Source organism: Cephus cinctus, unplaced genomic scaffold, assembly GCF_000341935.2.
Source record: "Cephus cinctus unplaced genomic scaffold, Ccin1 Ccin1_scaffold0632, whole genome shotgun sequence".
Taxonomy (NCBI): domain Eukaryota; kingdom Metazoa; phylum Arthropoda; class Insecta; order Hymenoptera; family Cephidae; genus Cephus; species Cephus cinctus.
Window position 1 is genome coordinate 6,233 of NW_014333272.1, and position 15,640 is coordinate 21,872.

A 15,640-nucleotide genomic window follows, 5' to 3' on the forward strand; every position below is an offset into this window, starting at 1 on the left:
ATTTGCTCTCTCTTTCTATTTCCGATTACACTTTCTGCAGCTACAGTGAGCAGTCCAGTACTATATGTCGATGGTCTCGCGCCAAGTACAGGTAACCCGCCGTACAGGACTTAAAGGCCTTCACACACAAAATAACGTAACGACGTAAGCGTAAGGAAACCAACCAATCAGAATCTAGTACCGTCCCCTCCAATTTTCTCCGTAAGACGTAAGCCGTAATGGTGAAAAATATCGTAAGGATGAAATCGTTACGGCTTACTTCTTACGGACAACCAATCACAAACCTTCTCGCGTTCTCGCTTAAAAAGAACATTGTTTATACGTGAGACGAGTGGCTTTGATGTTGAATAAAACCAGCAATGAGTGATCATAAGCAATATTGTTCAACAATGTATTGTAATACGGATAACGAAAAACTGGATATCTTAATAGAAAACGAAACCAGATCAGCGAACAAATTGCTCATACATCATGTAAGAGGTTATCCACACCTTTATAATCATGAACATAAAGATTTTAAAGATAAGTCATTGAAGGAGAACTCATGGAGGGAAAATAGGTACATAAATAAAATTATAGTATGTACAATGACGACACTTTGATAAAAATGCGCAACTCTTTCTGGAGTGTGATTGGCCGTAGCTTACTCTTTACGCGCGTGGTGTGCGATGGTGCTTACTGATTACGGCTTACGGTTACGTCTTACGTCGTTACGTCGTTTTGTGTGTGAAGGCCTTTACACTACCCACACTACACAATGCGAATCCCTCCCATGTATGTATTCACACACACACATCCTATTCCGGAAAGAGCCCTCAAAATGGCAGAGTCAATCAGTAAGAGGCCAACACCCGGAAGGGACGCCATATCAAGGGCTTGTTTGGAGCCACCATGACATTGCGCGCGGATTTTCGAACTATCAATCTTTACCATCAAGAGACTCGGTCGAGTCTCGCGCCAAGTATAGGTGTACCCGCCGTACAGGGCTTAACACTACCCACACTACACAAAGCGAATCTCTCCCATATACGTATTCACACACACACCATTCTATTCCGGAAAGAGCCCATAATATGGCGGAGCCAATCACTAACAAGCCCCACCGTTGGCCGGACTCTTACTAGAAGGACTCTACTGCGCATGTTACCGCTGCGCCATCTGATCGGTAGGTTATATCACTATTCTGTTTCACTACAACCTATTGGAGTGTCAACCCCCTGGTCTCCACGAACAGGCAGAAGCCCGAGGGAGACACTGGCGCCCCGACGAAGATGGGCAAAGGGCTATAGAACGGGCGGAGATATAGTTTTGATACGATTAAGGAGGTCCTGTTGATGCATGCTGGTCAATTGAACAACTATTGAATCAATTCCATAAATCGATTAAAACTAACCGGACTTTCTACGAAATTATTCACATTAAGTTTAAAAATTTGTTTGTAGGTGTTTATCTTTGTAAAATTAGCTCATTTGTACAAATATATTTAAAAATCATACTCTCATTTTACTTTTATTTGTTTACTGGATCTCTCCCGTTGAATCAATAGAGATCCGGCAATTTGGTTTGCAAATACTCTTTGAAACACTCGGTAAAGTCACTTTTTTATGGTATGTATCGAATCCTGAAGAATTCACGAAATCCGTAGTATTATCATATAATTTTTTGCTTCAAAGTTCACTTTAAATATATTAGTTTCTCATCCAAAGTAGAAATTCAATCTCTGTGACCTCTGAATCCATATACTATAAAGTTTCGTTTTTAATATTACTTTTTGCAACATTGTACGGAAAGTCCGTTGTTGTTGTGCACCAAAAAAGAAGCACGAAATAACCGATTCTTGATGAGTTCAGTGTGCAGAAATCATAACATTCCCGCACGAAATATCGTGCGGGACTAATTTAAATTTTATTAAAGAAAGTGTAGTATTCATATGGGAATGTTATGATTCACGCACATTCCGGACTCATCAAGAATCCGCTATTTCGTGCTTCTTTTTGGTGCATATACTGCGAACTTTCCGTACATTATTGCAAAAAATAGTATATGATATGCCTGCGAGTTGGTGATTCCAACTTCCCACACTTATATCATAATGTACATACTATTTCTTAACATTTTCGTCGGTGACCGACCTTCAAATTTTACAATTGAATTCAGAATTGTTTAGTTCATAACCTATAAAAGTTTCAGACGTGGAAATTGAAGTAGGTAGTTTCGACAGGACCTCCTTAAGAGCAGAGGAAGAACCCCCTGACCCGAATTAAGGATGTGATGCCTAGCTGCCACCCGATGCCGTGGAGGATTTTTAAAAGTTATATACAGATTCGCTAAGGAATGCTCTCTATTTAGTTTAACGGTATGACTCAAGAAAAAGGAAGAGTTATCGGCTATAAGGATTTGAACCAATTAGAATGATTAGTTCTTGAATTTGACTATTGACAAAGCAGTCTGTCTCGAGTCACCGACTGAGGTGTCACGAGTTGGCTTGCGCTTCCGTGCTATCTGATGATAGTTTTTCTAGCTGTGTTTCGATATGGTATAGAAAGTTCGTTGCTCTCGCGATATGCAGGAAACTATATGGATTTTCTGAGTGTGTTCCGGAGGTGTAGTGCTGTGCCCACTCGAGTGTCCTCTGGATACCGTTTTCAGCATTCGCGGATTAGCTTTACCAACCCCGATGAGGGGTCCTAATTTATTAATTGGTGAAGGGATTTCGATTTGATACTTCCGAATCGTTCTTTTATGTTCTCGATCAGTTGCTCTCTGTATCTCGCACTATTTGCCTGATGCTTACTCCGACCATCTCTACTTCAACCTAGCAGCCTGAGCGGCCATGTATTTCCGTAACCATTCGTTTCCATTCGTGCATCCAGTTGCGTATCTCGATTTTACGCGTCCCCAAAAATCGATAAGATCCGTTAAGTTATCGTATTTTGTGATAGGGTTCGTCAGAGCTCTTTCTCAACTCCCAGGTGACAAAAGAATTGGCTGGCGCTCGTCTGGCTTGCGGATGCATGAGCGAAGGGTGAACGGCCGAAGGTAACGTAGGTTGGTTCTCGAAGATAGTAGTTTTCTGATTTTTCGCTATCGGTGTCGAGTTAAGAGAATATGTTACAATCTATATATACTCGGCCAATCAAAAACGTGACTATGGCACTGGCCCATTGGCAATCTCCCTACTCACCTTTGGTAGCGATATGTCGACCGTTTAATATTATTATTCAATTTAAAAAATATGTATAAACAAACGCCAAAGTTCTAAAAATATAATACTAATCTTTCCTTGTCAAAAAAATTCCTGACAATCATGCATTTTTAATGCTTCTAATTGGATTTCCCTCCTGAAGGAAAATGTTTTTTTTTAGAGTAACAAAGAATAGGCTGAAACTGAAGATATATTCATATTTTTAATTGCCACAAACTGATATTAATTCGTCTTTATCACTCATTTGTGCTGTTAAACTGAATGCTGTGTCCGTACTAGCTTCACTGTTTAAGCCTTCATTAAAGGTAGGCTTTTTCTGTGCGACATCATTCATTTCTCTCATTAAACCAGCCATATCATCGTCAGGATCTATTTCTTGCGCCTCACCTACCACATCAATCTCCATTGACTGACTATCAGTTATAGACGTTTCCTGAATTATAGGTTTGGGTTCGTCAAACTACAAAAAAAAGAGCATATGAATTTCACATTAAACAATCATCCCACTGAAACTTACTATAATAGTTTCCAGTTTCAAGGGAGGTGATAAATTCATGTGAAAAACACAGTTTGAATCAAAGACTACCGGCACGGGTTCATGGCATTCTATATCTGCATGGATTGCTCCGCATGCTTTAAACAGTACTTGATGTTGATCCTGTGAGACAAAAAGAATTACTCAAGTTATTGACAAACTCTCAATGTCTTGATAGTTACTAATACCTTGGTCAGTATATAACATACCTTGAGAATATGTTTTCTACAATGTTTAGCTGAAGGTAATGTTCTATCTCCACACTTAACACCACCTTCTGTAAAAATACATTTTGGTACACTAGGCAGTTTTTGCATTGGTCCTTCAGTTGCCTGTGCTCTTCTTTCTAAAGATTTTTTATACAATATGGCTTCGACCCCACTTCGTCTATGATAACTGTTCAGAGCCCTCAATTTTTCATATATTTTTTTCTCCCGTGTAATTTCTTTTGATTGATCATGTATGCTACCTATTGGAAATAAACAATTACATGACAAATCAATAGTTTTCGGTCTATCAACAAGAAAACACATTTCACTTGTGGACGATTTTACATACATAAAGTTTCTTTTTCCTTCTTCAAAGAATGCAAGTATCTTCGTCGCTTTTCTCTAAGCGTGTACTGCAGTCGGCGAAACTGGTCAATATAAAGCGATTGAAGTCTGATGAGCTTCTCACGTGCGATGTATATTACTTCCTCCGCAGTAAAAATTCCTGCGTGCCTTAAAAAATGAATACTATTGATTCAATAGATAAAAAGTGTCTTGTTCATGCCAGAAGCAATTACATGTTAATCGAAGTAGGTGCGTCCACGTCTCGATCAGAAATTTAAATGCTTTATTGCCACAAGATTCTTGATGGTTTGCATCACGGATATCTGATAGTTCAGAATCAGAATTATATCCTATTAAAATTGTCTGTGGCTCGTTCGAAACTTTTTATAACCATGTTTATCTAGCTCGACAGAATTTCGTCAATATTCTTGAACACAAGTATATGGCATAAAAGAGATTAAAATAATGTGGACCTACTATTAAAATAGACAAGAAGATTTATAGAATGCACAAGCTGAAGCATATCTAGCATACAATCTTCTGTTAACATGAAATGCGTCTTGCATTGTTGAGCAGCAAACAGATTAACTTTTAAATAAACAAAGTTGCCGTGCTTTCAAATTCAAAGCAAAACTTACTTTAAAGGGTCTTCTTGTGGACTGTGCAGACTTTCATTGTCGCTATCGTCTAACAAGGCTTCTCGTAAAGTATCGTTAACTGCAGTGGGTTCTACATCACTATCAGAGGAACTAGCATAATCCAAGACATCGCATCCACTGGCATTTATTCTATATGCATCCACTTCCACTGTAGAGAAAATTATCAAATGAAATAGAATAAATTCGATATCATATTTATGCATTACGCATGAAATATAAAAGTGACTCACTGAATGGATCTAGGGCTTTTATTTTGCTTTCATCGTCCTCCGTGTCTTCTGCACTTGAATCTGTGGGCTTGACATAGTGACTAAGATTCAATAAAAGGGTCTCTGGATTTTGTGGTAACGAATGACGTACAGTAGATTTTATTCGCGCTACTTGTGCCTTTCTTGTATGGTCCATACAATACCTGCCAAGAAAAGCAGCACTGTTAATTGGGCAAGTATACATCATTTATGACTGATTTTGTATGGTACAACCAGTTTTAATATATGCATTGGTCCTAATTAACTCTATATCTCTTTTCATAATATTTCAATATATGAAGTATACATATGTATCATACATACGCAAGATCTCTCCGATCTAGCTTTGGTGCTGGATTTTGACATTTTCTTCCATTTGTATTATACACAAAACCACACTGTTTAAATGGTGAGTTTGAATCCTGTAGAATGTGTTTTGCACAATATGAATAGCCATCCAAGCAAGATTGTGTACATTCATAAGATGAGTAAAAACAGCTCCTAGATTCCTTGGGACGTTTATTTACATTACTTGTAGAAAGCATTGACGTTTTTGGAATCCGGAACATAATTTGGCTAAAAGAAAAAATTATGTATTAATATTTATTTTAATATTTTAGACAAGTATAAATTCATAAAAGAAATTAAATGACCAAGATATATTTACAAAAGTACTGGTACAGGGCCAGTGTTCACATACGTTGTGTATGACAAGACTTACAGTACATTGTAAATTAAAACTTCTATCTTGATTTAAGTACATACATATATCTGTCAGATACAAAGCCCCATAAGAAAAATATATACTCAGACTGCAATTTTAGATTTTGAAGTATCATCAGCAAATATGTGGTAGTTAACATTGCTATATTTAATTTTAGTGTATGCAATTCAAGATTAATTTCATATCCTCAATAAAATAATACATTAATTTTTGTCAATAGATAGTGCATGCTTTGGGTATGTTATGAAAATTACTGCCAGTACTGTGGTATAGTTATCTCACTCAGTTGCATGCAGGTAAATAATAGGCATACAGTGATAGTCACAGTACTGGCAAGAGGTAAATTCTGCAACGTACCCCTAGTTTCTTTAACTGAACATATAAATAGATTAAACATAGCCATGTATTGTGTCTCGCGATTCTGATGTTTGTACAGATATATATTCTATAACTATATATAGCAGTATTCCATGAGATGCCCAGGCTATTTATCTCTTTCGTCAAAGTTAGTATCACCTGAATGACATTTTATACCTAACATTCTGGAGAATTAAATTCAAAGTGCGGGTAATTAAAATAGCTTCCAACTAAAGATCAAGTGAATTTCCTAAAACGTAATTATTTTCTCATATCTGATTATCTCATCATCGATACAATACGTATATCATCGTCATGTAATGATACACATTTGCGACTATATAAATTAATCTACAGTTGTTACAGTGTTACGTCCGCCATTTTGTGTTTAAAGTTTTTGACGAGGCGTATTATGTATCAACTTCAGAAACAATAGTCTACAAATGCGAAAATAATACAAACGTTAAATGGTGTTCTTACAGGAGTTCGTAAGTGCCAAATATGTTGATGTGAAATACACTCCCTTCGTATCGGAAAGTTCTTGCGGAAAAGAAGTGCACTGCGAATTTTGAAGAAGTATAATACTTGAGTATATCTTTAACCAGTATTACTCTTTAGAAAATTTAAAAGATCGCTAAGAAGTATCTCCATATAATGGTAAACGATATGTGCAGAATTAGTGCGCCGCGTAAGGCAGAAGAAATAAACAAAACAAATGTCTTTCCCCAATCGAAAAATGAACCACCATAATGCAATATACGTTATTCCACAGACCACTTATTGGAGATACGGCACTCCCGTGCTACAGACCAGAGATGAGTGGGGAGATGCACAACGCTACGGTTTTAGGCGGTACTGGGCGGTACCAAAAGCATGGCGCTAAATCAATGCGGCGAGTCCGGGAGTAGGATTTCGTGATCATCGCCTCTGTCGATGTTACAGATTTCGCGTAGCCGCGCGTACCGTCGGAAAGTTAGCGCGGGAAAATCAAAATTTGTATGTTTATAATGCTTAAAAAATTGCTCCTTAAATGCTTCATATGTTTCCGCAATTGCTCCACTGCTACTATGCAGTGATTAATATATATTCATTGAACAGAAAATTTTTATTTTTATTGAAATTCCAAATAACCGAGCAGATTTTCATATGTTTCTTGATGAATTAATTGCGCCCGATGTACTCCCAATTGCTCCACAATTAGTTATTTATTTAATTAAAGCATCTTTAAATAATAAGTAAAATTTGATTTTCACTTAGCTCGATTGCAAATGTGAACATTATGATTGGTTTGCGAACACACCTATAACAGCTGCGTTCTAAGATCAGCCGAGAGTGCGCGAACATTGTTGCCTCGATTCATTTTCGAACACACTTAGTCAATTCAGGATTGGTCCATTCTTTTAGATCAGTATTAACTGAACCGGTTCAAGACCGCCGTGTAAACGTAGTCAGTGACTAACACAGGCATTTCCACTTTCAAGAAATATTTGGGACTTATCAGTTCCGTTAGATGAGTAATAATTAATCCGAAATAAGACCGTGTGAACGTGGTCGAGACTACAATCACACGACGGCTTTATTTCGGTTATGATTTTACTAAAATATAACCCTCGGAAATGCCTGTGTTAGTCACTGACTACGTTTACACGGCGGCTTGAACAGATTTATGCTTCGTTTTCTTCGACGCGGTTCAATGCATAAACTCGGCTTGACTGTGCTATTAGCCAATCCCCCAAAAAACACTTACGTGTAAAAAACTACGCCAAGTACAGGAGTATAAATACATTGTAATATCACTAATCAGATAAATATATTGCGTTGTCGAAAATTTTAAAAGGCATATCAATGTAATTTATACTAAGTAAGTTCATTTATCTTAGAAACAAAAAAATATATGTAAATTCGAAAGGAAAATATAATTTTAAATGTAGAATGAAATTCATTTAGAAAGAAGTTGAGTCATTTAGGAATCTTCGTAAGCTTTCTACCGTGATAATCATAGACGTGACACCAGAAGATTACCATATTTGAAGATATTGGAATTGGTGATTGCCTATTCTTTCGGGAATAAACTTGCAATGTGAAGAAGTTGTCGATTGCTATTTTGAGAGCGTATTTGTCAAACACTTTCCTTCGCAGATAAAGCTTCAGTAGTTGGAACAATTATTAATCTGATGGCTCTCTGTTCGAAGAGTACGGTGCTATCCAAGCTCCGCGATTTTCAGTCGAGTTTCCGAAGCAATGTGAAGGTGAGTGTAAATTGTCCTGGAGGATTTGAGCAGTTGTGTGTCCCGGATGTTTTCCTTGAATGTCGTTGGTTTGTTTCTAAAATTAATCAACATATACGGAAGCTGTTACCGTTTTCTTTGCAGAAAGTAGCCCGTAGTACAGCGGATCTTTCGCATGTTACCAAACAGAAAGAGAACGCTTGTACGTATAAGATTCAACTTCAGCTGCATTGACGGCTCTACGTTGCGAGGAAGTCACATAGCGTTGCCGTACATTGTTGTTGTAAAGGATCTAGCTCTCATCATCAGTCACTAAATCCTCGAGAAACTTTTTGCGATGCGGCTAGAACAGAAGTGATTCGTAGATGTCGACTATGACTTGACGATGAGTATCAGTTAGCCGATGTAGGATCCATCATGCTATCATCTTGCGACAGTCAAGATCGTGCAGATGCGTCACGATGGTGCGACAGCAGCCAAATGTCGTTACTAAATTGCGTATAGTTGTCTTTCGATTAACCTTAATGCTATTGCATGATTCGTTGTCGTTGACAGTGGATGGTTGTCACGACCGTTCGTTATCTTGGAGACTTGTATCTCTTGAAGCGAACCAATTGAATTAGCGGTTGATCGTCCATCAGAATACGGTGCCTTTGTGCAATGTATTGTGGATATTTGCTGTTGCTGCGACCTCGAGAGAGAGAAGCATGGCGTGTGCAAAGTGCGATCTTATATCAGCGACATACTAAAATCGCAATAGCGTGCCTTTTAAAATTCAATACTCCCCCTCGATTTAAGGATGGTTCTTCTTCGAGATCGGGAAGTTAGACAAACCGAGGAGTTTCACACACTTCATGTGTTTTGGCCTGGATAGTCCCTTGGTAAAAATGTTCGCAGCCATCTCATCGGTTGGAGTGTATTCGATTGTTATCTGGGCTCCGTGAAGACGACTATCTCGGCCCTTCTCCGAGGGAAAGAGATTAAATTCGGCAAATCCGAAGCTTGCCGAGTCCTATTGTAACCGGTTTGCCGAATTTAGCCGAACCAAAACAAAAATACCCCCCTCCCGCGGTACCTTGCCATCCAGCTCGCACGTCGGGATGATCAGGTGTTCAGCGGGCGGTTAGCGGGGAGCGTGCGGTCGGTGGCCTCATCGCCGTAGGATATTAGTCCTCGTGCCTCGCCGTCCGATCCGCCCTACCGCCACCGCAGCCGAGCCTCCTCCCCTCCCGATCGCGCGATCCTTCGACGCGGACCCTCGATTTTTATCCCTTAACGGTATCAGCGGTAAGAATTATATTTCTATTGTTATCCACGATTTCGACTTTTTCCTTGTCGAAGATGACTTTAAAGTTTTAATCGGCCATTTTTTTGTAGGTTTTGCTGTCAGATAGTATTGATCGTGCTTTCTTTGGAATCTTGTAATTTTCCTTGACCACTTATCCTTCATTCTTTCCTCTTTATTTGGCAGTTGTGGTGGCGACTGAACACCAGGCTGCTCATTTTGGCAGTTGTGGTGGCGATTGAACGCCAGGCTACTTATTTTGACAGTTCTCAATCGATTAGCTGCAGTATTAGGTTATGGTATTTTTTGTAAGAAGAAAACATATGCATCTTTCGCACATCTGGGCCAAGATCGTTTACTGATATTAGAGTCACCCGTAAAGATCCAACTGGAATCAGGATCTCTTAACATGCCTGTATAATGACCACTGGTTAGATGTTGTCCATGATGAAACACAGCGCTTGTTACTTTGTAATTATTTCCACCTAATGATAATTTACTTGTGGGAATCTCTTTGATTTTGCAAGTTTCAATTTTAATCATATCCCCATCCTGAAAACGGTAAAGTAACAGTTGAAGGACAACCGCGTTCTTTACCAATGAAACTTCATATTTTAGAATTTTACTAGTTTCATGACACTGTTGGCAATAATCGTCATCAATATAATGCCAATGTGATAAAGAAGAATCAATTAACACCTGCAGATTAAAACTCTTTGCAGATGAAGAAATAGGTAATGTTATTATGAAATTACGTTGAGTATTTGTAGCAGTTTCTTTCACAAGTTTTACATCTAATTGTTGTCGTTAATTGATGGTCAATAATATTGCCAATACTATCTGATTTGTTACAAAGCGCTATTAGAAACTCCGATGCATCTCGTTGACTATTTGTACAAAACTTATCACCAGCAAATTGTCTAGTTTCGAATGAATCTATCGATTCACCCTGCAAGTAGCAAGAGCACGAGTAAGAGCATCAGAAGTTTTTTGATTTCTTAACGTTCTGTTGATCAGTGCACAATGAAGAATGCATTGCATGATTGCATTAGCATAGCAAGAAACGTTATCAATATTTTTTAATCCTTTGACGTTGTGATGGACTTTATCAGTATTTTCTTGTATCATTTCTTGAACATCAATGATATTTGTGTGTGTTATCCACACGAAATCCGTCTTTTTTTGATGACGTTTCTTTGGAATAGGAATTTCTAGGACCTCAGATTTATATAATTTTTTAATCGATTATATTCAACTATTGCTGCTTCACTTGAATTGATGGATTGTGGATCGCAATTGATCAAATGCACTCCATCCACAGAGGTAACGCGTGAGAGGGCAACGTAAATTTGACCACAACTGAACACATGATTGCCAGCATCGATGACGGCATTGTTCAGAGTGAGTCCTTGACCCTTGTGGATAGTAATTCCATAGCTAATAGAAATGGGAAATTGCTTACGAAATACAAAGGCACCGTCCATCACCTGAAATTCTACGGTAACCCGTTCTATTGAATATTCATTTCCTGAAGGCAACTTCATTTTTATCGCCTCAATATCTGTCCCATCTACAATTCGTTGAATAGAAGTCACCTGACCAATGGTCCCATTAACAAGACCTAAAGTGACGTCAATGTTTCTCCTAATCATAATCTTTGCTCCTATTTTAATAATTATACTTCTAGAAAGACCGGCAGTTCGAGAACTATCTTCATCATTTTTTATCAGTATCGTAGAAATCTTCTTTTTTTTTTAAATAAACTGGACAATGGATAGTATTTCGTGCTAACAATATGATTTCATCCGACGATATTTGTTGCAACATTACTGTATTAAGAACATCGCACATGTAACGAGTAGGTAACAAACAAACTGCATCACAGGGTAATTTATTAATGTAAGTGCAAAGTTCTTGTAATCTGAGAGCAGCAGTTGAAGATTTAAATTGAATTTGCCTGAATTCAAGAGTTTTTGAATCATTGTTCGTGACACTACCAATTCGGATTCTCGAAAGTAAGTCACGGTATGCTGTATCATTTTGTTGACGCATACTAATTGTTAACTCATCGTGTTTAAATAAAGTAGTCCGTGGATTAATCGTTCCTAGAGAACCCAGATATTTTTCTACTTTGGCTTTAAGTAAAGATACAAACGCTGGCTCTTCATATACAGGAGGAAGTTGAAGCAAATCCCCAAATAGAAGAATATATTTTCTACCAAACCAACCGTTATCACAATCAGTTGTGTCAAATATTTCTGCTAATCGAAGATGTATGTACATCAAAGTGATATTTGAAATCATGGAAAACTCATCGATAATGAATAAAATGAAATCTTTTAAATCATTTCTAAGAGTTTTTAAAACCAAATCTGATAATGGAGTATACTTAGGCGTATGGCCATGTTCCACGGGAAGTTGAAATAAACCGCTTATATTAAACGCAGCTATACCAGTGGGTGCACTAATTGCTGTATTTTTGTCCAAGTTTTATTTCAACCAATGTCGAAGTGTTTAATGAGAAAACTTTTTCCAGTGCCACCTTCTCCACTAACGTAAAGACGTAAGATTTTCTTGTCCGATTGAATAGCATCTACGATTGTATCAAATATTCTCTTTTGATCTTTATTTAGCTCAGAAATCAATTGCTCTACCTTAAGCGTGGGAAGATTGTCACCAACAAGCTTAAAATCTTGCATGGCTTCCGCAGCTTCGACCGGTCGACATTCTAGAGAATTATTTGATGAATTTTGATTACCTTCTTGGCTAACCGTTTCTATTTTTTTCCCCACCAGTTCTTTCGCACGATCGAAAGCAGTTTCAATCTCCTCCAATCGCTCATGATACTCAGTTGCTTCTGTTAATATTGATTTTGATGCATGAAACGCTTCTGTGTAGGTATCGCAACCATATTTTAACTCATTCAAATCTTTCCATGGTTGAAATAACAGCAATAAAGCGAAAAAATACCGTTCTGGTTGATTATTTACATTATATCGGTAGTGATTAATCAAATAATCGCGTTGTAATCGCCTTCTTATATACAAATTAGTAGCGATTTTATATGATTTGACATATGGATTTGTGGGTTTAATTTTAGTAATATCGTACCGCTTTGCAAAATCATAAAGATTTATCGATTCTAATTCGAGTGGTCTATTGGGATAATAATCATCGATTAACGAAGGACAGAACATATTTGTAGATCTTCGTCTAAAGCTTGTATTTCTTTTAATGATTTTACTTTTCTACTTCTAATCTGGTTGACATCTAACCATCTAATCGTCGTATTAGGATCCGTACCATGTAATGAAATACCTAATAGCGTATCTGCAGCCTCGAGAGCTCCGCATTCTCTATTGCTAATAGAACGTAATGCAATATTCCACAGACGACTGCGTGCTGACTTTGTACAATTAATTGCATCAAATGTTTGATTCTCGGTACTCGATTCAGACTTTGTTGTATATTTGTTGATATACCAATTTAACAAAGCTGATTTCTCACCGACAAATTGGATATACATGTTCCCCCAAGCAGTAAGAATTGTTGGATTGTAATCATTGATATTCACTTCGATATCTCTACGAGGAAGATCATAAAGTCTACTCTTAGTTTTTAATTTTCGTCGGCCAGCAATCGACGTAGCTATGTCTCTAATCACCATTGTATTTGTAATTGGTCGCGGAAATCCAAATCTGCAAATTCTACTGACCTTTCATACTTTATATGTTTTACGACGGAGACAATAATCATTATGCCTATGCCGCTGATGCATGTCTACACGTCGATACACGTATAATAACGGCGAGACGTTTCGATCAGGCATTTTACATGTTACATATTTTAGTATAAATTGGGACACTTCTTCGATAGATGACATTCCAAGAATCGGGGCATCCTTTATCCACAGAAGCAAATGAAAATGTTGAATACCTCTCCCCTGATACTCGCGTCTCCAAAAGTAGTGAATGACTTCACCAATCGGATTATCAAGGGAGCAGATGAAATCTAACATTGCACGGAATTTATTTTCTATAAATCTAGAAGTCGATATCGGATCAGCAGCAATCAATGCACTAGGTGTCATTGTTGACGAGAAGGAAGGATTAACCTCTCGTATATATTCCGTTAAATCGGACCACAACCACTCGGCTGGGCTCAGAGTTAAAAACCACGTTCCAGGACCATAATGTTGCGTCATACAACGTAATTAATTTCTCGGTTTTTGCCAATACTGTTGTGTATTGCGTAATCGTGAGAATATTGTTGTTAAATTACTTTCTAGTTCCTCTTTAGACATTTGTTCCAGATAACTCGCTGCGGTATATTTTTCTCGCGGATTAAGAACATTCATTTTTTGAAATATTCCACTATTTAATTGTCGCATATTATTATCATTCAATAAATAGAAAAGGTATTGTTGATTGAGTCTAAATCGTGAATGACGAGACATTAATCTTAATTTTATATATTCGAAATCCGTGAGCTTAACGTTTCTATCCTCTTTCTGTCCATGTTTTCCGTATAGGTATAGATCTGGAAAACATTTTAAATCTAAATCTTTGTGTCTATTATCTAGCGTAGCATCTTGCACTTTAAGCATTTGATGTAAGTCGGTTGCAGTAGCATTTACTTTTTTTTCATGCATGGGATAAATTGAAAAGTGTTCATAATATGTTTCCGGATCGGTGATTTGTGTCAATAAGGCTTGTTTATTTTCTTCGACATCTTCTATAGTAAATTCAACATCATTTTCGCAAGAGTCTAATAAATTGTCGGAACATTGTGGTAACTTAATTTTAAAATAATGTGGATTATTATTTTTAAGCCATGACAATGTTTCAAATACCTTTTTAACATTCACCAAATTTTCCCATACCACTTTAGCTTTCGTCGGAATTCCTCGAACTAATATATATAGCTCATGATTTTTATTGATTACTTCGGTGGACGAGCATACCTTTTTCATTGTTTCTTCTATTGGCAAAGGCAAATGAAATGTCCTACCACGAACTTTTTTTATCTTTTCTTTATTTGGTAAATTTTTCCGTGAAACTGTTCCCATCGTTTGTATTACTTGAAACGCTTTGGTCTTTGAATCAAAATACGTTCATAATTATTTAAAGAGTCAATGAGATTTGGTACGTCGTCGACCGATAGATTATTTAAAACACACGTGGGGCATACTTCCATCTCGAAATTTCTTCAAACAGCAAATATAATCAAGCCTAGGCTGAGATGTGTGACATGTACTCGGAGTGAGACTCGACTGAGTTTCTATACGCACATCATCAGTATGAAGAAATTTCATTAAATTATTCCAAGCATTGCCGGTTATTGGTTTTCGAAGCTTGTCAAGTTCTGAAATATCTTTCTTATAGCAAAGTTTTTCGCATGAGATACAAGCGTGCCGTGGTACATCAAGCGCGCGTTTTGTAAATGCTTTAAATGCGTATGAATAACGCGAAGAAATCTCATCTTCATTTAAACTTATTCCCTCTGCATTTGTGTTCAAATTAATTGCATTTTGCTGAGCCGAAGAAGATATTTCTTGTAATACATTTACATCACCCGTATTTAAAGCTCTGTTTAGGGATGATAAATTTCTATCTGCTTTAATCAATTCATAAAATAATCTTTCAATGTATCGTAGTTTAGGAAAATGCGGAGATAAAAGCTGTACAGCAAAAAATGTTGAATCGCAAAGAGTTTGATCAATATAACAACTTTGTGAATGACAAAGTTTCGAATTACATAACTTAACTGAACACACGCATCTGCGCTGTACATATGTTCGTATGTTTTGTAATTTGGTAATAGAGAGTACCCTAAGAAAATGTTT

General features: G+C 37.3%; 1 protein-coding gene across 4 annotated transcripts; it reads right to left on the reverse strand.

Annotated features, from left to right (window-relative positions):
• Window positions 1-3,377: 3,377 nt before the first annotated feature.
• Window positions 3,378-7,129, reverse strand: LOC107269330 (KAT8 regulatory NSL complex subunit 2). 4 transcript variants are annotated; one of them, XM_015743056.2, is made up of 8 exons: window positions 7,057-7,129; window positions 5,526-5,777; window positions 5,184-5,365; window positions 4,933-5,101; window positions 4,299-4,477; window positions 3,950-4,209; window positions 3,723-3,863; window positions 3,378-3,665 (listed from the first exon to the last, which is right to left on the reverse strand). In XM_015743056.2, exons 2-8 carry the CDS (start codon window positions 5,768-5,770, stop codon window positions 3,408-3,410), a joined length of 1,434 nt encoding a protein of 477 aa, XP_015598542.1. In that variant the 5' UTR covers window positions 5,771-5,777; window positions 7,057-7,129; the 3' UTR covers window positions 3,378-3,407. The 4 variants fall into 4 exon arrangements, with proteins under 4 accessions (XP_015598542.1, XP_015598543.1, XP_015598541.1 ...); XM_015743057.1 differs by having other exon boundaries at window positions 4,299-4,462; window positions 6,763-7,102; XM_015743055.1 differs by having other exon boundaries at window positions 6,763-7,102.
• Window positions 7,130-15,640: the final 8,511 nt, after the last annotated feature.

Excerpts from the sequence above, each read along its gene's own strand:
- LOC107269330 (XM_015743056.2), bottom strand. The coding sequence starts at position 5,770 with ATGTTCCGGATTCCAAAAACGTCAATGCTTTCTACAAGTAATGTAAAT. Across the intron at positions 4,210-4,298 it reads GAAGGAAAAAGAAACTTTAT|GTAGCATACATGATCAATCA; the intron begins GTATGTAAAATC and ends TATTTCCAATAG. Across the intron at positions 3,666-3,722 it reads TGAAACTGGAAACTATTATA|TTTGACGAACCCAAACCTAT; the intron begins GTAAGTTTCAGT and ends TTTTTTTTGTAG.